Source organism: Patagioenas fasciata, chromosome 1, assembly GCF_037038585.1.
Source record: "Patagioenas fasciata isolate bPatFas1 chromosome 1, bPatFas1.hap1, whole genome shotgun sequence".
In the NCBI taxonomy this organism is placed as follows: domain Eukaryota; kingdom Metazoa; phylum Chordata; class Aves; order Columbiformes; family Columbidae; genus Patagioenas; species Patagioenas fasciata.
The window spans coordinates 9,024,276-9,043,122 of NC_092520.1; the positions used below are offsets into that span (position 1 = coordinate 9,024,276).

The window sequence follows — 18,847 nt, forward strand, 5'->3', positions numbered from 1 at the left end:
AGGTGCTGATGTTGCATTCAAGAGACTGGGCCACTTTGTAGTATGGCAAATTTCACAGGTCGAGTCCCAGCAGAGAGTTCCGCAGGTATGAAGGCAACCTCCTCCAAAAGTCCCTGTCTGGCCTTTTTACCTCAAGGTTCAGTGGTGCTGCAACACTTGGTGGTGGCATGATGCTCACCTTTCCCAGTTTCAGGACTGAGGTGGAATCCTGAAGGATTCAAGGAGACAGGCATCACCTACCAAAGTTCCCTGTCTCCTTGACCATCCCTTTCCATGCTGAATCACTTACCAGCAGGGCTGCTACAAAGCTACCCAGATGACCAGAAGGAGCTCCTCAGAAGCGGTTTCCTAGGAAACAGGGTGGGCACCATGAAAAGGCAATCATGAAACTATCTTTTAGAGAGAACGTGATGCTTCCAGGCTTCAACAAAAGCTGTGTGACCAGTATCTGATCACTAGAGACTGACAAGAGGCTGACAGCAGAGGATCATAGAATCATTTTGGTTGGAAGGACCCTCAAGGTCATCGGGCCCAACTACTAACCTAACACTGTCACTAAAGAGTGTCCCTATGAACCTTATCTATGCATCTTTTAAACACCTCTAGGGATAGTGACTCCACCACTTCCCTGGGCAGCCTGCTCCAATGCCTGCCAACCATTTCCATGAAGAAATGTTTCCTAAAATCCAATCTAAACCTCCCCTGGTGCAACTTGAGCCCATTTCCTCTTGTTCTGTCACTTGCTAATTGGTAGAAAAGACCTACACCCTCCATGCTACAACCTCCTTTCAGGTAGTAGTAGCCAGCGATAAGGTCTCCCCATGGAATGGACTAACAAGGGATGGATTCTCCCTGAGCATCCATGGAAATAAAATCCACATGAGGCCCCCAACCATGGCTTTGGTAAGGCGGTACAACTTACGGTGTGTGAACAATCACTTGGACAGTTTTATCACTTTAAACTCTTCGTTCCTTATACTTCGTTCTGTTTGTTAAGGTTAAATAGTATCCTGCTTTGTTGTAGCTGTTTGTACTCTGTTTGACACTGGTCACAGGCCACTGAAGGCATTTGCAAGAGTTCAGTACAGGGACCTGTGCTCAGTAACATGACCAATACAGAGGCTGCCATAGTCCAGGCCTCTTCTGGGGGTGAGAAGCAGTTTAGGTTTCTAAATGCAGCTCAGGGGATACCCAGCTTTGAAAATGTTTGGTTCACCTCATCTCAATGGACTTGCTACTGATTCAGAGGGAAAATTAACCCTAAAGTGGAAAAGATCTCAAAGAAAACAGTGAGAAAAAGGAGGCATGTGTGCTCGTTGTTTGCAGAGTGGACTCTAGACAGATGGTCCTTTCTAGCTCCATGTACCAATGACTAGATAGCACCACCACTGACAACGCTAAACCCTTGATCTGTATCCTAAAGTCAAAGGAGATAACAGGGAGATCCCACGAAGGATACCAGATTTTGAAAAATATATATGAAAAACAGGGGGGAAGGTTAAAAAATTAGTTATCTTGCCTCATTAGTTTCCCTCTTTCCAGCCACCTCAGTGGTTTCAACAGTCTTCTGTCACAGGTCCACATGTGCTTGCCCTCCTTATTTTCACCTGGTTGAGAGGGGTGCCTCCCACCCCATGGCATCTTTGCAGAGCATGGCAGCACAAAGCAATCCCTACTGCAGCCCCCATCCAGACAGACGAACAGACAATACAGAGGTGTATACGCTGTGTATTTGTAAAAGCTGTAGGATGGCTGGCTGAGAGCATAGCAATAGCAGCCCTCCACCGTGTTGGTGTAAATGACAATAAATAGAAGAGAGCAGATGGGTGAGTTGATCAGAAACTGCAGTCCTGTTGTCAGACCCTGTAAGCTGCTGCCCTCCTACGGCAAGCTGGGACGGCCGCGCTCATCTCCAGAGCCGCTCTCTGTATTGTTAAATGAACTGAGTACCAGCTCAGTACCAGCTGCCAGGAATTACAGCTTCTCAACACCCAGTTTGTTGGTTCACTGTCTATCCGAAGCAGAAAATCAGCACCGTGGAGCGCTCAGCCTTTCTGTCCTGCGAAGGAAGCCTCTGCAAACAGAAAGGACTGTGTGCTGCTGAGGAGCAATTGCCATCCTGAGCCTGCCTGTGACATTGGTAGCACTAAACAACAAAGTCCCCACAGAGAGAGCACGGATCTGGGTCTCTTCTCCCTTAGTGACAGCTTTTTGTTGCTATTGTTTTGTTGTTGTATGTTTTTTCCAATGTCTGTATCTTGGCAACACGGGAGTTGTTGACTTGGAAACTCAGTGTTTTAAATAAGGAGAGGCTTGTTCAAGCTTTTCTGCTGAATCCTGCATCTGTTACCATGGCAGGGCTATGAAGTTAAACCTCAGTGCAGGTACCAGGCTTTTGCGTTCTTGCTAATGCTCCTCCAGCAAGTTCATCAGCCCCTTGCCCTCTTTATCACCCTGGTTCAAACCGATCGCAATGCTTCTTCCCCCAAATATCCCGTACACAGTTCCACCTTCCATCTCATCCTAGAATTAATGAAATCAGAATGAAAGCCATGCCCTGAAGGAGGAAATATCTCTGAACAAATTAAGATTCGCCCAACCGGCTCTTGTGAACAGAAGGAAACAAGGTGGCACCAAAGCTTCATGTTGAAATGACAGCCCCTGCCACTGAATGGAGGTGAGCAGTTCATTGTCGAGGGTTTATGACTGCAGGGTGACAATCAAACCCTGGCAGATGTGTTGTTAACCTCCTCTCCCCTCCCACTTCCCCCTTTTGCCCCTCCCTCTCCCCCCTTCCCACTCAGGACAGGCGATCAGGAGGGAAAGAAGGACAGAGAGAAGAGAGTTGGAAAAATTAAAGATGTTTTACTAATGCTACTAATAAGAATAGAGAAAATAATACAAAATATACAAAACCAATCTTGAAAGTCTCAGCAACTGCAGAGCCAGCACCCAAAGTCCTGGACTGGACTCTGTAGCCAACCGGAGCTGGATTCAGTCTGTCACTAGGCCTCAGTTCGCAGGGATGACTGGCAAGGTCCTCTCCTAATGTCGGCCATAAGCAAAAAGGAAAAAAGGGGGGACAAGATCCTCATGATCTCCCACTTTTAAATGAAGTATTCACATGAATGGAATGTTATACACAGTTGGTCAGTTTCTTGGTCACCTGTTTCTCGTTGCCCCTCTCCCGAGGTGTGAATCTGTGCTTATCAATAACTTCGCATTCCATTGCTAGGTTTACCAAAACATGTGTCTGGTTCTCCAGGAAAACGCAGCTAATACGAAGGCTTTAGCTGACAGGCAAAATCACTAAAAGAGAAACTTGTTTTTTAACAAAACCAGGACATTCATGAAGGCTGAAGCCAACCTGGCAGAAGAAGGGACCTTCAAGTAACTGAAAGTCAAAGGGGTTTTTATTATCAAGGAGCCTTTTCTGCTGTGAAAGCCTAAATTTTTACGTGCCTGCGTTAAAGCTGTGAGAAAAGCTCTGGGAACGGTACCAAGGGGCCACTTCAGACAACCTGCACCTGCTGGCAACTGCTGAAAAATGCATCGGTTTTACTCACAGAGGTTTTATTTCATGGCTCTCAAACTTTACTGGATCAGTTAGAGCTTTTTCTAAAAAGTACTGCTAGCAATCTTCTTTTTTGGTCTGCGCTTTTATTCTAAGACATAACTTGAGCAGCCCTGGACTTCTACAGTGAAACAGATGTCTGAGGGAGCCTAATGTATTTTATTGTAAGTAGCACAAACTGAAAAGCAAGAATTCAATTTTGCAAAAATATTCTGAGGCTCTGGAATCTGCATTTTGCATTGACAGGGAGTAAAATGGAAACAAGTTGCCGTTGAAAGCTTCAGAGTTCAAAATCAGGATGATCCAGAGTTACAGTTTCACCTTTCAGAACTGGACCCAGGGCTGGTTTTGTATTTAAGGTCAGGAATATTTGAACATTGGCAGGGCCAGGCTTAGAGAGGTTCACCTATGACAGTTTTCTGAGGTGAGAATAAGTTCAGGCCAGAGAATAAGGGGAAACCAGGCTATATCAGGAGCAGTACACATCATCCAAATAGAACTGGGAGAAAACAGGGCCCCTTAAACTCTGCACAGGCCTCTCCATCACAAATCTAATTCTCTGTAAGAAAAATTCAGAGCTGTTCTTTTGTCCCAAAGTCTGCCTTGGGATTGCATGCCTGCAGTGAATGCTCAGCCCTCCTGTCACCAGATTCTGTGTTTTGGATCAATAGGTTTGCACCTCCAAAGCAAAATTTGCCTGTTCACACTATCTGCATGGACTCTCCACGTCTGCACCTGTACAGATCTGAACTGATCTTAATTCTGTATGGCCTGTTGTGGGACACTTGAATTTTGTCTAGACGCTACCTGGCCAGAAATCGTTCTGGCCTGAAGGCAAGCATCGCCAGGGCTCTTACAAGGAAAGTCTTAGACAATCTCTCCTGTGCTTGCCCTCATTAAGAAGCTTGTCTTAGTCAAACTTCAGTTTAAGCATTCTCTGGGGAATGCTCAAAGCACTGGGCACCCCATCCTTGAGTCCCATGTGCACCTCAAGGATGCTCCGTCAGACTGACAACATGCACAGGCAAACCAGCTGTCCCCAAGGCTGCTCAGCTGCTGCTCCACAGCCCAGCACAGGTACAGCCACCCCACAGCACAGGTACGGTCACTCCACAGCACAGGTACTGTCACCCCACAGCACAGGTACAGCCACCCCACAGCACACGTACGGTCACCCCACAGCACAGGTACAGTCACCCCCCCAGCACAGGTACTGTCACCCCACAGCACAGGTACAGCCACCCCACAGCACACGTACGGTCACCCCACAGCACAGGTACAGTCACCCCCCCAACACAGGTACAGTCACCCCCCCCAGCACAGATACTGTCACCCCACAGCACAGGTACGGTCACCCCCACAGAACAGGTACAGCCACCCCACAGCACACGTACGGTCACCCCCACGGCACAGGTACAGCCACCCCACAGCACAGGTACAGTCACCCCACCTGCACGGGTTGTTTCAGCCAGATCTGTTACTTCAAACCAGGAGCACTGTGTGCATGCAGTTCTGGGCACCACAGGATACAGAGGATATAAAGTTACTGCAGAGTGTCCAGAAGAGGCTATGGAGCTGGTGACACTTTGGAGAGGAAACAGCATGAGGAGCAGCTAAAGTCACCGGTTTTGTTCAGTCTGGAGGAGACTGAGGAGAGAGCTCATGGCGGCTACAGCTTCCTCACAAGGGGAGGAGGAGGGGCAGGGCTGAGCTCTTCTCTTGAGTGACCACTGACAGAACCCAAGGGAATGGCAGGAAGATGTGCCAGGGGAGGTTTAGGTTGGACATGAGGAAAAGGTTCTTCACCCAGAGGGTGCTGGACACTGGAACAGGCTCCCCAGGGAGGTGTCACAGCCCCAAGCCTGACAGTGTTCAAGAAGAGACTGGACAATGTCCTCAGACACACGGTGTGAACTGTGGGGTTGTCCTGTGCAGGGACAGGAGTTGGACTCGATGACCCTTGTAGGTCCCCTCCAGCTCAGGACTCGCTATGATATGATTCTATGACTTGCTGCCACCACTGGCCTGAAATCCCAGCAGACGCAGACGGATCTGCTGCAGATCAGCCCCTTGCACGTCACCCCGGCTCAGCCAAGCCGTGAGAAAAGCTGGTGGGCTGACACAGCCAGGCTGCTGACACCATTTGAGCTTAGAAACCACGAGGAAGGGCCTCGGGCAAGCAAAAGCTTCACACTGTAGCATCAGCTTTTCTGAGTGGGTGGCTCTACAGTATATATGTTCAAACCAACGGAAAAAAAAATCCACTAACACATTCAGACAACAAAAAGCGGTGTGTTTTAAAGCTGATACGTCTCAGTGAACAAAGGATGTTTCATGCCACGGTAATTTTTATAGTTATTTTAGATTATTTGTATGCAGTATTCAGTGTTCCTGCACTCAAACACAAAGATTTCCTTTGCCTCTTTAATCTTATACAGACTTTGTTTTAGTTACTGCAGCTGGCTGAGTTGAAGTCACTTGTTTAGAGCAGACACAAGGCAGCATGAGGTTCTTAGGGACATGGTTTAGTGCCAGTGCTGTGCTAACGGTTGGACTCGATGGTCCTGAGGGTCTTTTCCAACCAAAATGCTTCTATGATTCGGTGTAACCCGATTAACCAAGAGACACAACAGAACATCCCCGCTGTTCAGACGACACGAAGCTGTCGCTCCTCCCCGCCGCATGGGGGCGCAGCGCCACCGCCCTCACCCCCCGGCCCCTGAGGACTACAGTACCCAGCATGCCACGCGGGGCTGGGCCGGAACGGGCGGTGTCAGCGCCTGCGCAGTGGGGCCGGTGGGCGGTGTGAGGCGGTGCGAAGCGGAAACGGCGGGCTCGTGCCGCGATGAGGGGCGCCGCGCGTGGGGCCGCGCTGCTCGCCCGGGGCGGTGGCTCCAGCGTGGGAGCGCCCCGGGTCCTAGTGCCCCCCGCCCCGCGGAGAGGTGAGGGTGACACGGGGCTGGGACGGGAGCGGCCGCGTCAGCGGGTTGTGGGGACTGACAGGGGTGCTTGAGGCGGGAAGAGCAGGGAGAGTGAGCCCAGGGCTGCAGAAAGTCACCTCAAAATGGTGTCTCCGGTCGGCCTGTGACAACAGCGGTGAGTTTTGGGGACAGGTTTGGCCTGGGAGCCTCGTGGAGCTGGTGAGGGGCTGGAGCACGAGTGTGATGGGAGCGGCTGAGGGACCTGGGGCTGTTCAGCCTGGAGAAAAGGAGGCTGAGGGGAGACCTTATCACTCTCTGCAACTGCCTGAAAGGAGGTTGTAGCATGGAGGGGGTTGGTCTCTTCTCCCAAGTAGCAAGTGATAGAACAAGAGGAAATGGCCTCAAGAGTCACCAGGAGAGGTTTAGATTGGATACCAGGAAAAATTTCTTCCCAGAAAGGGTTGTCAGACATTGGAACAGGCTGCCCAGGGCAGTGGTGGAGTCACCATCCCTGGAGGGGTTTAAAAGGCGTTTAGATGTGGTTCTTATGAATATGTTTAATGGTGGATGTGGCAGTGTTAGGTTTACAGTTGAAATCAATGATTTTAAGTTTTTTTCCAGCCACTGTGATTCTATGATCGAATCAATACAGGAGTGAAGTGATAGGAAAAGGGGCAACATCTCTAGGCAACCAAAAGCTGTAGCATCAGCTTTTCTGGGTGAGTGGCTCTATGGTATATATGTTCAATCCAATGGGAAAAAAAAAAAATCTGCTAACATATTTAAAGCACCAAAAACTGTGTGTGTAAAAGCTGTTCTGCCTCAGTGGAAAAGGGATGTTTTATTCCACAGTAAGTTTTAGAGTTATTTTAAATTGTTTGGACATAGTATTCATTGTTCCTGCACTCAAACACAAAGATTTCCTTTGTCTCCTTAATCTTAAATCTTATGTAGAGTTTGATTTGGGTGCTACAGCTGGTTTAGTTATAGTCACTTGTTTAGAGCAGACACAAGGCAGCATGTAACTTGATTTATCAAGTGGCACAATAGAACTTCCCTGTTGTTTAGATGACTTAAATCTTTGGAGTAAAAGTGTAGATAAGATGCAGAACAACATCTTGGTTCAGGCAGAGATCCAGCAGCAAGAAAGGTTTCAAGTAAGTACTGATTTAGAAGTAACAGGGCTTTTTAGATAACAATGAATCTATCAGAACACAATCTGTAACAGTCAGGGCCCCACAGAGATAAGGGAAGGGAAAATATGCTTGAAATAAAGTAGGAGAAGTTGTGAGATGTCTTTTGGGAAGGCATTCACGTAATAAATAGGGTGGTACTTTAATACCTGTCTTGAAGGTTTTGGGCACAGAAATCATATTGTTTTGTTTCCCAGTTACTTTACCGGTGAATCAAGAAATTAATTCTGAACACTACATTTGTGTTATTTTCTAAAAAATAAAAATCGGTAGTTTTATCTTTACACATGGGACTCTCCCTGTTGGAATGGATTGTGATAGAAGAAAGTGTAAAAAGAACATGTTTGGGGGACTCTTTGAAGAACCAAATGAATGGTGTTGGCTGTAACGAGCAGAAATTGTTGATGTTTTAGAAGTGCTGGTGCTTTAAAAGAAGGAACATTATTTGACGTTTCTGAAATATTATAAAACAATTGGTTGTGGTGGTTTCATTGTATCAGGATACCTGTCTGTTGCACAGCTTCCTGATTACACAAATGCAATTAAGATGGATGAATGAGTCCTAGTTAGTGTAGATTTCCTATGGAAAAGGGATTGCTGGTTTCTGACGTGTGCTGTCAAAAGGACACAGCTTTTTGTTGCAACTTCCATACAGTTTTCCTATGAAATTAAAATGCGTGTATTGTAGGATAAACCAACCAGGTTAAGTTTAAAGCACGTGTTGTCACTTCCAGGTTTTGCTGCCACGCTCATTAGGAACTCATATGATGTCAGAAGAGTTGAAATCACTCCCCTGGAGCAGAGGAAGGTAACTTTTGATACCCATGCTTTAGTGCGGGATCTGGAAGCCCATGGTAAGTGATGTCTGATACATAATTCAAAGGAAAACTTTTAATTTAAGTGCTATAACTGTCAGTTTTCCCAAAGTACCAATACTTGGTGTTACGAAATGTTTTGGCAACCTCTGGAGGTGGCTGGTGAAGGAGAGGCATCTGACACTGTTTGGTGCCTCTGTGACCATACAAATAACTATTACATTAGATTTACCTTCTTTGCACCTGCAGACAAGTTTATAGTGTCTTCCAGCTGAGGAACATAATACAGTTAACAAATGTAAAGCAACAATAACAGTTAAAGAACTGTTTTCCAGCAAAAATGAAGCCTTAGTAGAAGCTCCTTCTACTAGCCTGCTAATAGTAACTTAGGGGTTTTTTTCTAACTAGAGATATTTGCAGCAGCTTAGTGCTGTGGCACATTCTTAGTACCTCTGCTTTTATTTTGTGAGTGTGGCTGTCCAAGTCAAATCACGGAACCATAGAACAGTTTGGGTTGAAGGGCCCTTCAAAGCTCACCCAGTCCAACCCCTGCCATGAGCAGGGACATCTTCCCCAGCTCAGGTTGCTCAGAGCCCCGTCCAGCCTGGCCTGGGATGTCTCCAGGGATGGGGCATCCACCAATTCTCTGGGCAACCTGGGACAGGGTTTCACCACCCTCACTGTAAAAAATTTCTTCCTCATGTCTAACATCTCCCTGCTTTTAGTTTAAAACCAATCACTCTTGTCCTGTGACTACAGGCCCTGCTAAAATGTCTGTCCCCATCTTATATGGCTTATATGGCTCCTTTTCATCACTCTAAGTGCGATGAAAGGTCCCTCTGGCCCTGAGTTCTGTCTGCTGACGGCAGCTGTGAGTCAGTGCCTGCAGAAGAGGGTCAGAACGGGGCAGATGTATCTGACACATCCTTTTTTACTATCTAAGCCTCTGCTTGTTTTCACCCTGGAGGTGTTTGGGGTCAGGTATGAGTTTTAGTAACCTTCAGTAGGGATTCTTTTCACAAGCTTATCCAGTCCCTGAACCACTATAAATTGATTAGTACCAAAACATCCTTTCTCCTGGAGTTTCAAACATCCGCTCCCTTTGTTCAAGTAGAACAACCTGGCTTCTACAAGGTGATTTTGATAGACTCTCAGCTCTTTTGTGGGAAGAGGGAATGAACACTTGACATCTTATGTAAACTTGTGTAAACTTCTGTCACATTCCCCCATCATTCTTTCCCAAACAGAAGAGTCCTAGCTTGTTGAATTTTTCCATGAGCACTAGTTTCCCTGCACTTTTGATCATTCAAAATGCCCTTCTGTGAATCTTTTCTACTTCCCTCACATCCTGTTTCAAAGGGGAGGGCACAGAGCTGCTGGCACTAACTGACAGCTGAGTGTCGCGTGGACTTGAACAGTGACATAGTGTGGCATCTATTTTATTCTGTTCTCCTTTTCTTAGCAATTCCTAAGGATTTTGTTTGTTTTATTGATCCCAACTAAGCATTAAGCTGATATCTTCATCAAACTAGCAACTATCTCTTAATATCCCAAGATCTTTCTCCTAAGTGACGGTCGGAAATTTATCCAATCTGAGGATGGGGCTTTTTTCACTATTTGGGTCTAATGATAATAGGTGTTAGTAGTTAGAAGACTCCTAATAGTCTGCTAACAATGTTTATTTCTTTCATGCATGTCAGACTTGTCAGCCTGTAGTTCCCTCCATCTCTCCTGGAACAGTTTTTAAAAACTGACATTGTATTTGCCATTTTCCAGTCCTCAGCTAACAGAGGTAGGTTGGGAGGTGTCACTTGTCCCCAATACTAATTCAGCTATTTCTTCAAGTTCCTTTAGAACATGTGGAGCGAAGTCTGTCTGTATTCAGTTTAATTTGTTCCATAACTTCCACAAATACTTCAGTACTACAGTGACAGGGTTCTATAGGTAAAAGCTATGCATATCACAAAAGTGATAGAGCCGTTTAGTTCTTCTCAAACTGGCTGCAGGCAGTTCTCAGGCTCCGTTCTCTTGCTCGCATGAATTTCTCCACATTTCCCAAACTTCCACACAACAAGGACAGTTCCTGCTATAGAGGAATAACAAAATAATGGAGTGGCAAAAATCTAAATAACCCTGAAAATTCAGAGGGACAGAAGCATCACACCTCTCAGTGGAAGGAGACTGTCACAAAGCATGCACAGCTTCTTTAGTCATGTGAACCAATGGTGCGGTTTGACAGTACCAGTATTTCAGAAGGGAGCTGTGGCATGTTGCTCTAAATGGTTTGCCTTGAAAGCATTTTTCAACAAAAAGTTAATTGATCCTGCTTTAGAAAACAGGTCAATTGAAATACAACACCTCAGTGAGGCTGCTGGGAAGAAATCCTTAGGGCAAAAGCTCTCAGCACTAGATCCGATGTGGCTAAAATGACAGCTGTTTTGGTTTTTCGCTCTTCACCGCAAATCATCTTTAACACTTCAGAATTGCACCAAGCTATGGACAAAGTGTAATTCTTATCATCAGAAAGCAAAAGTCCCTGTTTGAATTTGTTCTGCAGGCAATGGATGTAGCAGTTTTAAAATCCGTTTCACACGCGTTCATATCTGTGCAGAACAGTTTCAATAAATGCAGACTTTTAAGTGTTATTACTCATAGCATACATGCTTTGTAGGTCAAGGTAAGTTTATTTTTAACAGAATTTGTGAAAGTTCATTGTAAAATGAAATTTTGCTGAATTATTTTTATAACACATGAACAGTTAAACGTACAGAAATTCAATCCTTCCATCAGCTGCATGCACAGACTGTTTCAGTATATTGGAAGTTAATGTGCTTCAGGTATTTGTAGCATTAAGTTTGTGTTATTTCCGGTTAAAAGTCCCTGTGACTGGCTCCTCGCCATCAGTTTTCAGGAATCGTGTGACTTCCCGTTTGCAGCTGTAGGTGCAGCACTGGAGGGTCCACTTTATTCTGTACCTCTTGCTCTTCATCCAGCTTTCTACAATCCCCTTCACTTGTCATTCTCCGACTGTCTTCCAGGCTTTGGGAAGGAACAAGCGGAGACCATCGTGTCAGCGTTGATAACTCTGTCGAATGTCAGCTTGGACACAGTCTATAAGGACATGGTTACACAGGCTCAGCAGGTAAAGAGTAATTTACGGTGCACGTATATAGCATTGTGTAACTATAATGGCTCATTTACGTATTTAGGAGACAAGTGAGCAACTCCAGTACTGTGAGCACTTTGCTGAGAGAGGTCTCCTAAGTTTCAAGGTGGTATTAAGAACAGTAATATCATACACCTTCCATCTCACAGGAGTGTTTTTCAGATGCAGCCACGATCCATAAATGCAATGCAGAGATTGTGTCATTTGCTGCTGAAATGCTCTGAAGGGGAACTGGATTCTTAACTGTGCTTTACAGCAGTAGAGGGCAGAAGAGAGATTCAAGGAGGGGATCCTGAGACAAAACCACCTAAAATATCAGAAAATTGTCGGTGTTTTTACAGAACCTTATTAAATATGTCAATTCTGTTTTGAGATACGCTGTTATTTGACCTGTTTTCCTATTCATAAACTAAAAACTACTAGTAAAAGTGTTTTATTGTTTTATTCTGCGCTTAGTAAAAGCTAAACGTGGCGAGGGTGTGGGCACACACAGCACCACAGGGCTGGTGTGAAAGTGCAGGGCCAGGAACTGTTCCCACCACGCAGGGTGGACAGAGCCGCTATGGTTCAGTAGGAAGAGATTTAACCACCTGGATGTCACCTGTGGCACCTGATGTGCCCTCGGGGACAAAGCGAGCTCTGAATTATGTGGTTGTTGGTTTAAATCTGGCTGTTGGCACCAGGCAGGTCAGCACCTCAGCCCACACTCCAGCGAAGCATCGAGGTGTCTCCTCCGCTTTGGTGTTGAGGCTCATGCTGGTGGGTGATACATGGAGGTGGTGAATCAGTTAAGCAGCATGGCTGGGTTTTCAGCTGATCGTAGGGCCGGTGACAAGGTTTGTTTTAACAAATTGCCAAAATAAAAAAAAAGGAATAATTAGCTTTTCTTGTAGGCTGGACATCTGGGCTGCTATAGCAAAGCTCTGATGCACATTAATGCTTTTAATAATTACTCGGGAAGCCTGAAATTATGTGCCATTCTGCTCAGAATCAGAGAATCATCGAGTAGTTTGGGTTGAAAGGGCCCTTCAAAGCTCATCCAGTGCCACCCCTGCCATGAGCAGGGACATCTTCACCAGATCAGGTTGCTCAGAGCCCCATCCAGCCTGGCCTGGGATGTCTCCAGGGATGGGGCATCCACCACCTCTCTGGCCAACCTGGGACAGGGTTTCACCAATGTTCTTCAGTGAGTGAATGCAGTTAAGCGTTCATTGCGATTTTATTTAAGCTGCCGAGCCTTAATTCCAATGGATTTTTATCTTGCTGGCATTAATTCTTAATAAAAAATATTTAACATTTTCATATAAATCTCAGAAGAAGACAGGAACTTTTGTCTCTCTGTTTTCTTCATCAAAATGTTAATATTTCTTTTTGGAAGTCCTATTATATATAAAGAAAGTCAGTATCCCGAATATAATTTGCACGGAATTGTGTTAGACAGAAACACTGGAGTTTGTAGTGTAGTCAGTGTTGAGGCTGAATGTTTTAAGTTGGGATGAGGCAAATTAGTTCCTCAGTGTAAATGCAACTAAAGTTTTCCCAGGAACTGTGAAAACTTCATTGTGGTTAACAAAGTAGCCAGACTTCAGTGGAAGCTGGGCCAGGGCATATTTTAAGGAATTTAGTTCAACAAAGGACCTGAGAAATACCGTTTGCTTGGAGTCTGAATAACAGCTCTTTCTCTTGCTGGCTCTGAGCTTTAAAAGCAGAATCCCACAGAGAAATGTCATTTTCCGTGTTAAATTGTAACTTCCTGACACAAGCTACAGGGGAATCGCTTTGAAGATTTGACTCTGTAGAAGTGGAATTCAGAACTGGTTAGTCCCAACACCAGGAAGGTGTTTTTCATTGCTTTCCAGCAATGCCACACTAATCTGCCTCGCGCTTTTAACGCCGAGAGGACAGTGTGATATTTGTATCTTTAAGTCTTTGGATGACTTTTTGGGACTGAGGAATTGGATCCAAACCAACAGTTAAAGCTACTGAATGTCCATTGAAAATGGAACTGAATGAAGGACTAAGCTATAGTTTCGAGTCTATTTCATTTCACAACTACTTGGACTAATCCCTCTGGCTTTTTTTTGCTTAAATTCAGGATTTGTGTATTAAAACAACAGAAAAAACACAAAGCCAGAACCTCTTGAGTCTTTCAAGCAAATTGCAGCTATAAAATTCTGTGTTTTGTTACTTCCTTGATGGAGAGTCTCCCTATTTTTCTGCTCAGTAGCTAATTTTGTCATTTTAGACCTAAAAATCTTTACTTGCCAGAAAGTCTGCCACTCAATCGTTGACATGTTTTATTGTTTCTAAGGAAATAACGTTACAGCAGATAATGGCACATTTGGACTCCATTCGAAAAGACATGGTCATCCTGGAGAAAAGTGAATTTGCAAACTTGAGAGCAGAGAATGAGGTACTAATATTTTTAGTTAAGCAGTTAAATTGCGATTTAGGTCATGTTGTCACTGCTGTACGTTTTTGTGGAACACAAGATAAATGTAAAAGTAATGATAGATACTTTTATCAGCATTGAGGTGTTTGTGGATTATAGCTTCTGTGATTCCATAAAAATACATTTCATGTGATAAGACTTGTTCAGTTCTTCAGTAAAGAAGAAGAATCGTCTTCTGAATTTTTATTGAAGGATGATTCTGGTCCAGTCTCGTCACTATGAACTGTGCAGTGCAAGGAGAGGAATCAGCTGTTTCTTTGCAGGAATTTAATTAAACTGGTGACTGAGACACTGTTTGCTTTTGCTTGACAGCATTTTGGTGTTTTTCTGCTGTCTTCAGTCTCAGAATAACAAGATCATCATCATTACAAAATAACCCCTTTATTTTGAGCAAAATTCCTAGCAGACTGTATATGGCTATACAAACTGAACACACGAGTTAGGATGTTTATTCAAGAACAAATTGCCCCTTTGGGAGAAAAATTATGGAAGAATAATTGTGTGCATGCAGTGGTAACACTGACATGACTGATTAACTTGGTCAGCAGTTTTCTTAATTTGTAAAATCTTTTTTTTGTCTCCTCTGCACATAGAAAATGAAAATTGAATTAGATCAAGTGAAACAGCAGCTAATGGTAAGTAAACAGGAAGTACTTACACACTCCTATTAGGGAAAGTAAATAGTTATTTTAATAATATTTATTTGCTTTAAAGAATGAAACTGGTAAAATCCGAGCTGACAGCAAGCTGGACATAAACCTGGAGAGGAGCAGGGTGACAGATATGGTAAGCTGGTCTCTGAAGATACCCTTATCACACAGAATCACAGAATGGACTGGGTTGGAAAAGACCTCAGACATCATCAAGTCCAACCCTTCGTCCAACTCCAGTCCATTGACTCGATCATGGCACTAAGTGCCATGTCCAATCTCAGTTTAAAAACCTCCAGGGACGGTGAGTCCAGCACCTCCCTGGGCAGCCATTCCAATGCCTGACCACTCTCTCTGCAAAGAATTGCTTTCTAATATCCAGCCTAAATTTCCCCTGGCAGAGTTTAAGCCCATGCCCCCTTGTCCTATTGCTGACTGCCTGGGAGAAGAGGCCAATCCCCACCTGGCTAGAACTTCCCTTCAGGTAGTTCTAGAGAGTGCTGAGCTCACCTCTAAGCCTCCTCTTCTCCAGACTGAACAACCCCAGCTCCCTCAGCCTCTCCCCATAAGTCTTGTGTTCAAGTCCCTTCCCCAGTCTTGTTGCTCTTCTCTGGACCCGCTCCAGCACTTCAATCTCTTTCCTGAACTGAGGGGCCCAGAACTGAACACAATACTCCAGGTGTGGCCTCCCCAATGCAGAGTACAGGGGAAGAATCACTGCCCTTGTCCTGCTGACCACGCTATTTTTGATACAGGACAGGATACCATTGGCCTTCTTGGCCACCTGGGCACACTGTTGGCTCATGTTGAGCTTGCTGTCAATCAGTACCCCCAGGTCCCTTTCTGCCTGACTGCTCTCCAGCCACTCTGTGCCCAGCCTGGAGCGCTGGAGGGGGTTGTTGTGGCCAAAGTGCAGGACCTGGCACTTGGCCTTGTTGAACTTCATCCCATTGGAATTGGCTCGTTTTTCCGGTCTATCCAGATCCCTCTGCAGAGCCCTCCTGCCTTCCAGCAGGTCAACACTCCCTCCCAACTTGGTGTCAGTCCCCTCATCTAAATCACCAATAAAGATGTTAAACAGGACTGGACCCAACACTGACCCCTGGGGGACACCACCAGTGACTGGCCATCAGCTAGATGCAGCCCCATTCACCAGCACTATCTGGGCCTGGCCCTCCAGCCAGTTCTTGGTTTTTGTTATTACTACAATTGTAATTTTGTTTTTATCCACAGTTTACAGATCAGGAGAGGAAACTGATGGAAGCAACTACAGAGTTTCATAAGAAAGTAAGCATCGAACAAAGCTCGTTTTGTCTTGAGCAGGATACAGTTATGTGTCACGCGGCATGGTATTCCTGCTTGACTTTGCAGAGCTAAAAGGACTGGAGATCATCATCAAATAGATGCTGTCTTTTAATGTTTCAGGATTCAAGCACCAACAGCGTTATCTCAGAAATCAGTAATAAAATTGACACTGAAATAGCTTCCTTAAAAACGCTCATGGAATCGAATAAACTCGACACAATACGTTATTTGGCAGGTATGTAATAGGCAAGGAGGTGAGTACCAGTATTGTATCTTGGGCATATAAAATTTTATTCAGGAGTGGATGCAAAGTGAATTCAAGAAGTCAGTTGTGCAGCAGCAGACTGGTGGGATTGGGGGGAGATCCCCTGAACCTCCCGTCCATCCTCTCCAGACACAGTTTCAGGGTGGCAGTGCCAGTACTTTCACCTGCCAAGCAGAACGAATTTCAGTCTCATTTGAGATTGTTTTCTTCACGTAACCAGTGAAGTATTTATTGTATCAGAGCTGGATAAAAAGAGAATAATGCATTCTATTTGGAAGTGAGAACAAGTTCAAAGGGAAACATAATTAGCTTTACTTGAGCACTAATTGAAACAGCAGCTTTACAAATCTGAAAGACAACTCATCAGGCTTCAGAGGTGCTGCCTCGATATCCTCATGTTGTGTTGGATACATGGATTTTTAGTTCATTGTCATTTTGTTCAGTGGGAAATCCTTTTTATTGTGTCTAACGCAAGGCCTGGTGCAGCCGTCTCTGCTGTAACGCCATTTCTGACCCATGAGTGACAGCAGTAAAAGTCACTGTCACCTGTTGCGCTCTGTCTTACCATTCCGATGTGTCCCTGAAAACACAGTTCCTCGGGCTACCAAGGGTGACCTCCCGTCTCCCAGCGGGGCAGTGTGACCCTGCAGGGTGTTACATCTAAAACAAGTTATTATCTTCTCGAATTATTCTATCATGCCTGCAGCAATTCGGGAAGTTCAGGAGGCTCTGCGTTCTTCCATCTGTCTGCACTTAATTTCCTGTATGTAGTTGTTACAATTTAGCATCCAGGTAATTATTCCTTTATGTTTTTTTTCTTAACAGCCTCAGTATTCACTTGCTTAGCAATAGCGCTGGGATTTTACAGGTTCTGGAAGTAGAAGTGAAATGACTGCATCAAATACGGATGGAGAAAAGGCCACCTGGGCAACAGGAGTTTGAGCACGTTCATGCTGTAAATAACCTTGGTACCTTTTTGGTTTGATGTTCTTACTGTGCACTAAAAGTGTTTTCTGAATATGTAACACTAAAGATCAAAACAATTGTGGAGGGGGACTCAAGTAGGCAAATAGTAATATTTTATTGTCCCCTATCAAATACTGTATTTATTTCGAAGGATTTCTTATGCTAAATTGCAAAGTGTTTCTTAATTCGTTTTAGAATTAATTCGGTTTTCTTTTTGGAACGTTCCCAGAGGAACATCCTCACTCTCATCTCCTCTCAAAGTGGAAATATTAAACATTTGATATGCCCTTGAAATGAGGATACTTTTCCCAAATTAGTATTGTCAATATGGGAATACGAATGCCAGATTCCAACAGATCTGCTCTGATCTAAGTAAATATATCTTAAATGTAGAGTCTGGATTTTTGCCTTCAGTGCTTTCCTCTCTTTTCTGACAAGTTGAAGCGTGGCCCTTTTGGGGTTTTATCTATATATAAACACGTACTCTGAGGCCTTTAGTAAAGAATCCTTGTTTTTCTTGAAAACAGGTTTACATTAAGTATAAAATCTCATGCAGAACTAAAATGTCTCCATAGATTTATTTTCTTTAGTATCTCTTGCGATTTCCATAGAACCCCAGAGGTCAATAGAATGAGAGAACTTCTCCATCTTGGTCTTTCCAAGGAAAATTCCTCCACTCTGGGCAGCTCCATACAGCCCTGGGGCAGATAAGTGCTCTTGACTCCTCGCTTCAAGTAGTACAGAGTATTTCCAAAAAACCTCAGGTATTCTGTGGACGTAGGGTCTGGCTTACAACATGCAAATACTCCACATCTGAGTGGTGCTGGTGTGGGGTTGTCCTCCTCTCACGTCTGGTGGTGACACCTCTACCTCTGCAAGGACCTCACAACTCTTCTTGCAGAGAAAAGACGGGACATAGCAGGTGGGTGATTTCCAAAACAGAAGTAGTTACACCTTATCAAGTAAAATTACATATATGCTTGGTTTTATTCTTTCAATAAAATAATAAAAGTCCTTCCTGGATGAAACTTTTAAGAATAGGCCCTTTGTGAGTATGTAGTATGACTAGCGGCATTTTTTTGCGGTTTTATTCTGTTTACAGTTGAATTTGCTGATATCCTACCAGTTCTTTTATTCTATGCAATAAATTATTTGTCATCTTCATTTAAGATAATAAAATTTAGTTTCTGATATTTGCTACCTGAAAGACTGATATACAGATTACCAGGCTGTAAAAATGTGGCTTTTTCAACAGGCACAGTGCTGTGCTTTGGGGAGTTGGGGCTGTTTTTGCTGTTGTCTGTGTGTTTGTCAATAGCCGTGAGTGCTGGCAGTAGGAAGCTCAGCAGGCAGCCAGACCCCACCTGTGCCTGTTGTAGCTGTTGTCTGTGAATCCCTCTTCTTGTAAGGTAAAACTGTTTCTGAGATTCTCAGAATCATAGAACCATTGTGGTTGGAAAAGACCCTCAAGAGTTCAACCGTAACCTAACACTGCCAAGTCCATCACTAACCCATGGCCCTAAGAGCCTCATCTACATGT

At 44.5% G+C, this 18,847-nt stretch overlaps 1 protein-coding gene across 2 annotated transcripts; it reads left to right on the forward strand.

The window, feature by feature from the left end:
* Window positions 1-6,380: 6,380 nt before the first annotated feature.
* On the forward strand, window positions 6,381-18,498 carry CCDC90B (coiled-coil domain containing 90B). Of its 2 annotated transcripts, XM_065832861.2 has the most exons (9): window positions 6,381-6,516; window positions 8,423-8,542; window positions 11,542-11,645; window positions 13,981-14,082; window positions 14,715-14,756; window positions 14,836-14,907; window positions 16,005-16,058; window positions 16,197-16,311; window positions 17,167-18,498. In XM_065832861.2, exons 1-9 carry the CDS (start codon window positions 6,420-6,422, stop codon window positions 17,220-17,222), a joined length of 762 nt encoding a protein of 253 aa, XP_065688933.1. In that variant the 5' UTR covers window positions 6,381-6,419; the 3' UTR covers window positions 17,223-18,498. The 2 variants fall into 2 exon arrangements, with proteins under 2 accessions (XP_065688933.1, XP_071657553.1); XM_071801452.1 differs by lacking the exon at window positions 14,836-14,907.
* The last annotated feature ends 349 nt before the right edge of the window (window positions 18,499-18,847 follow it).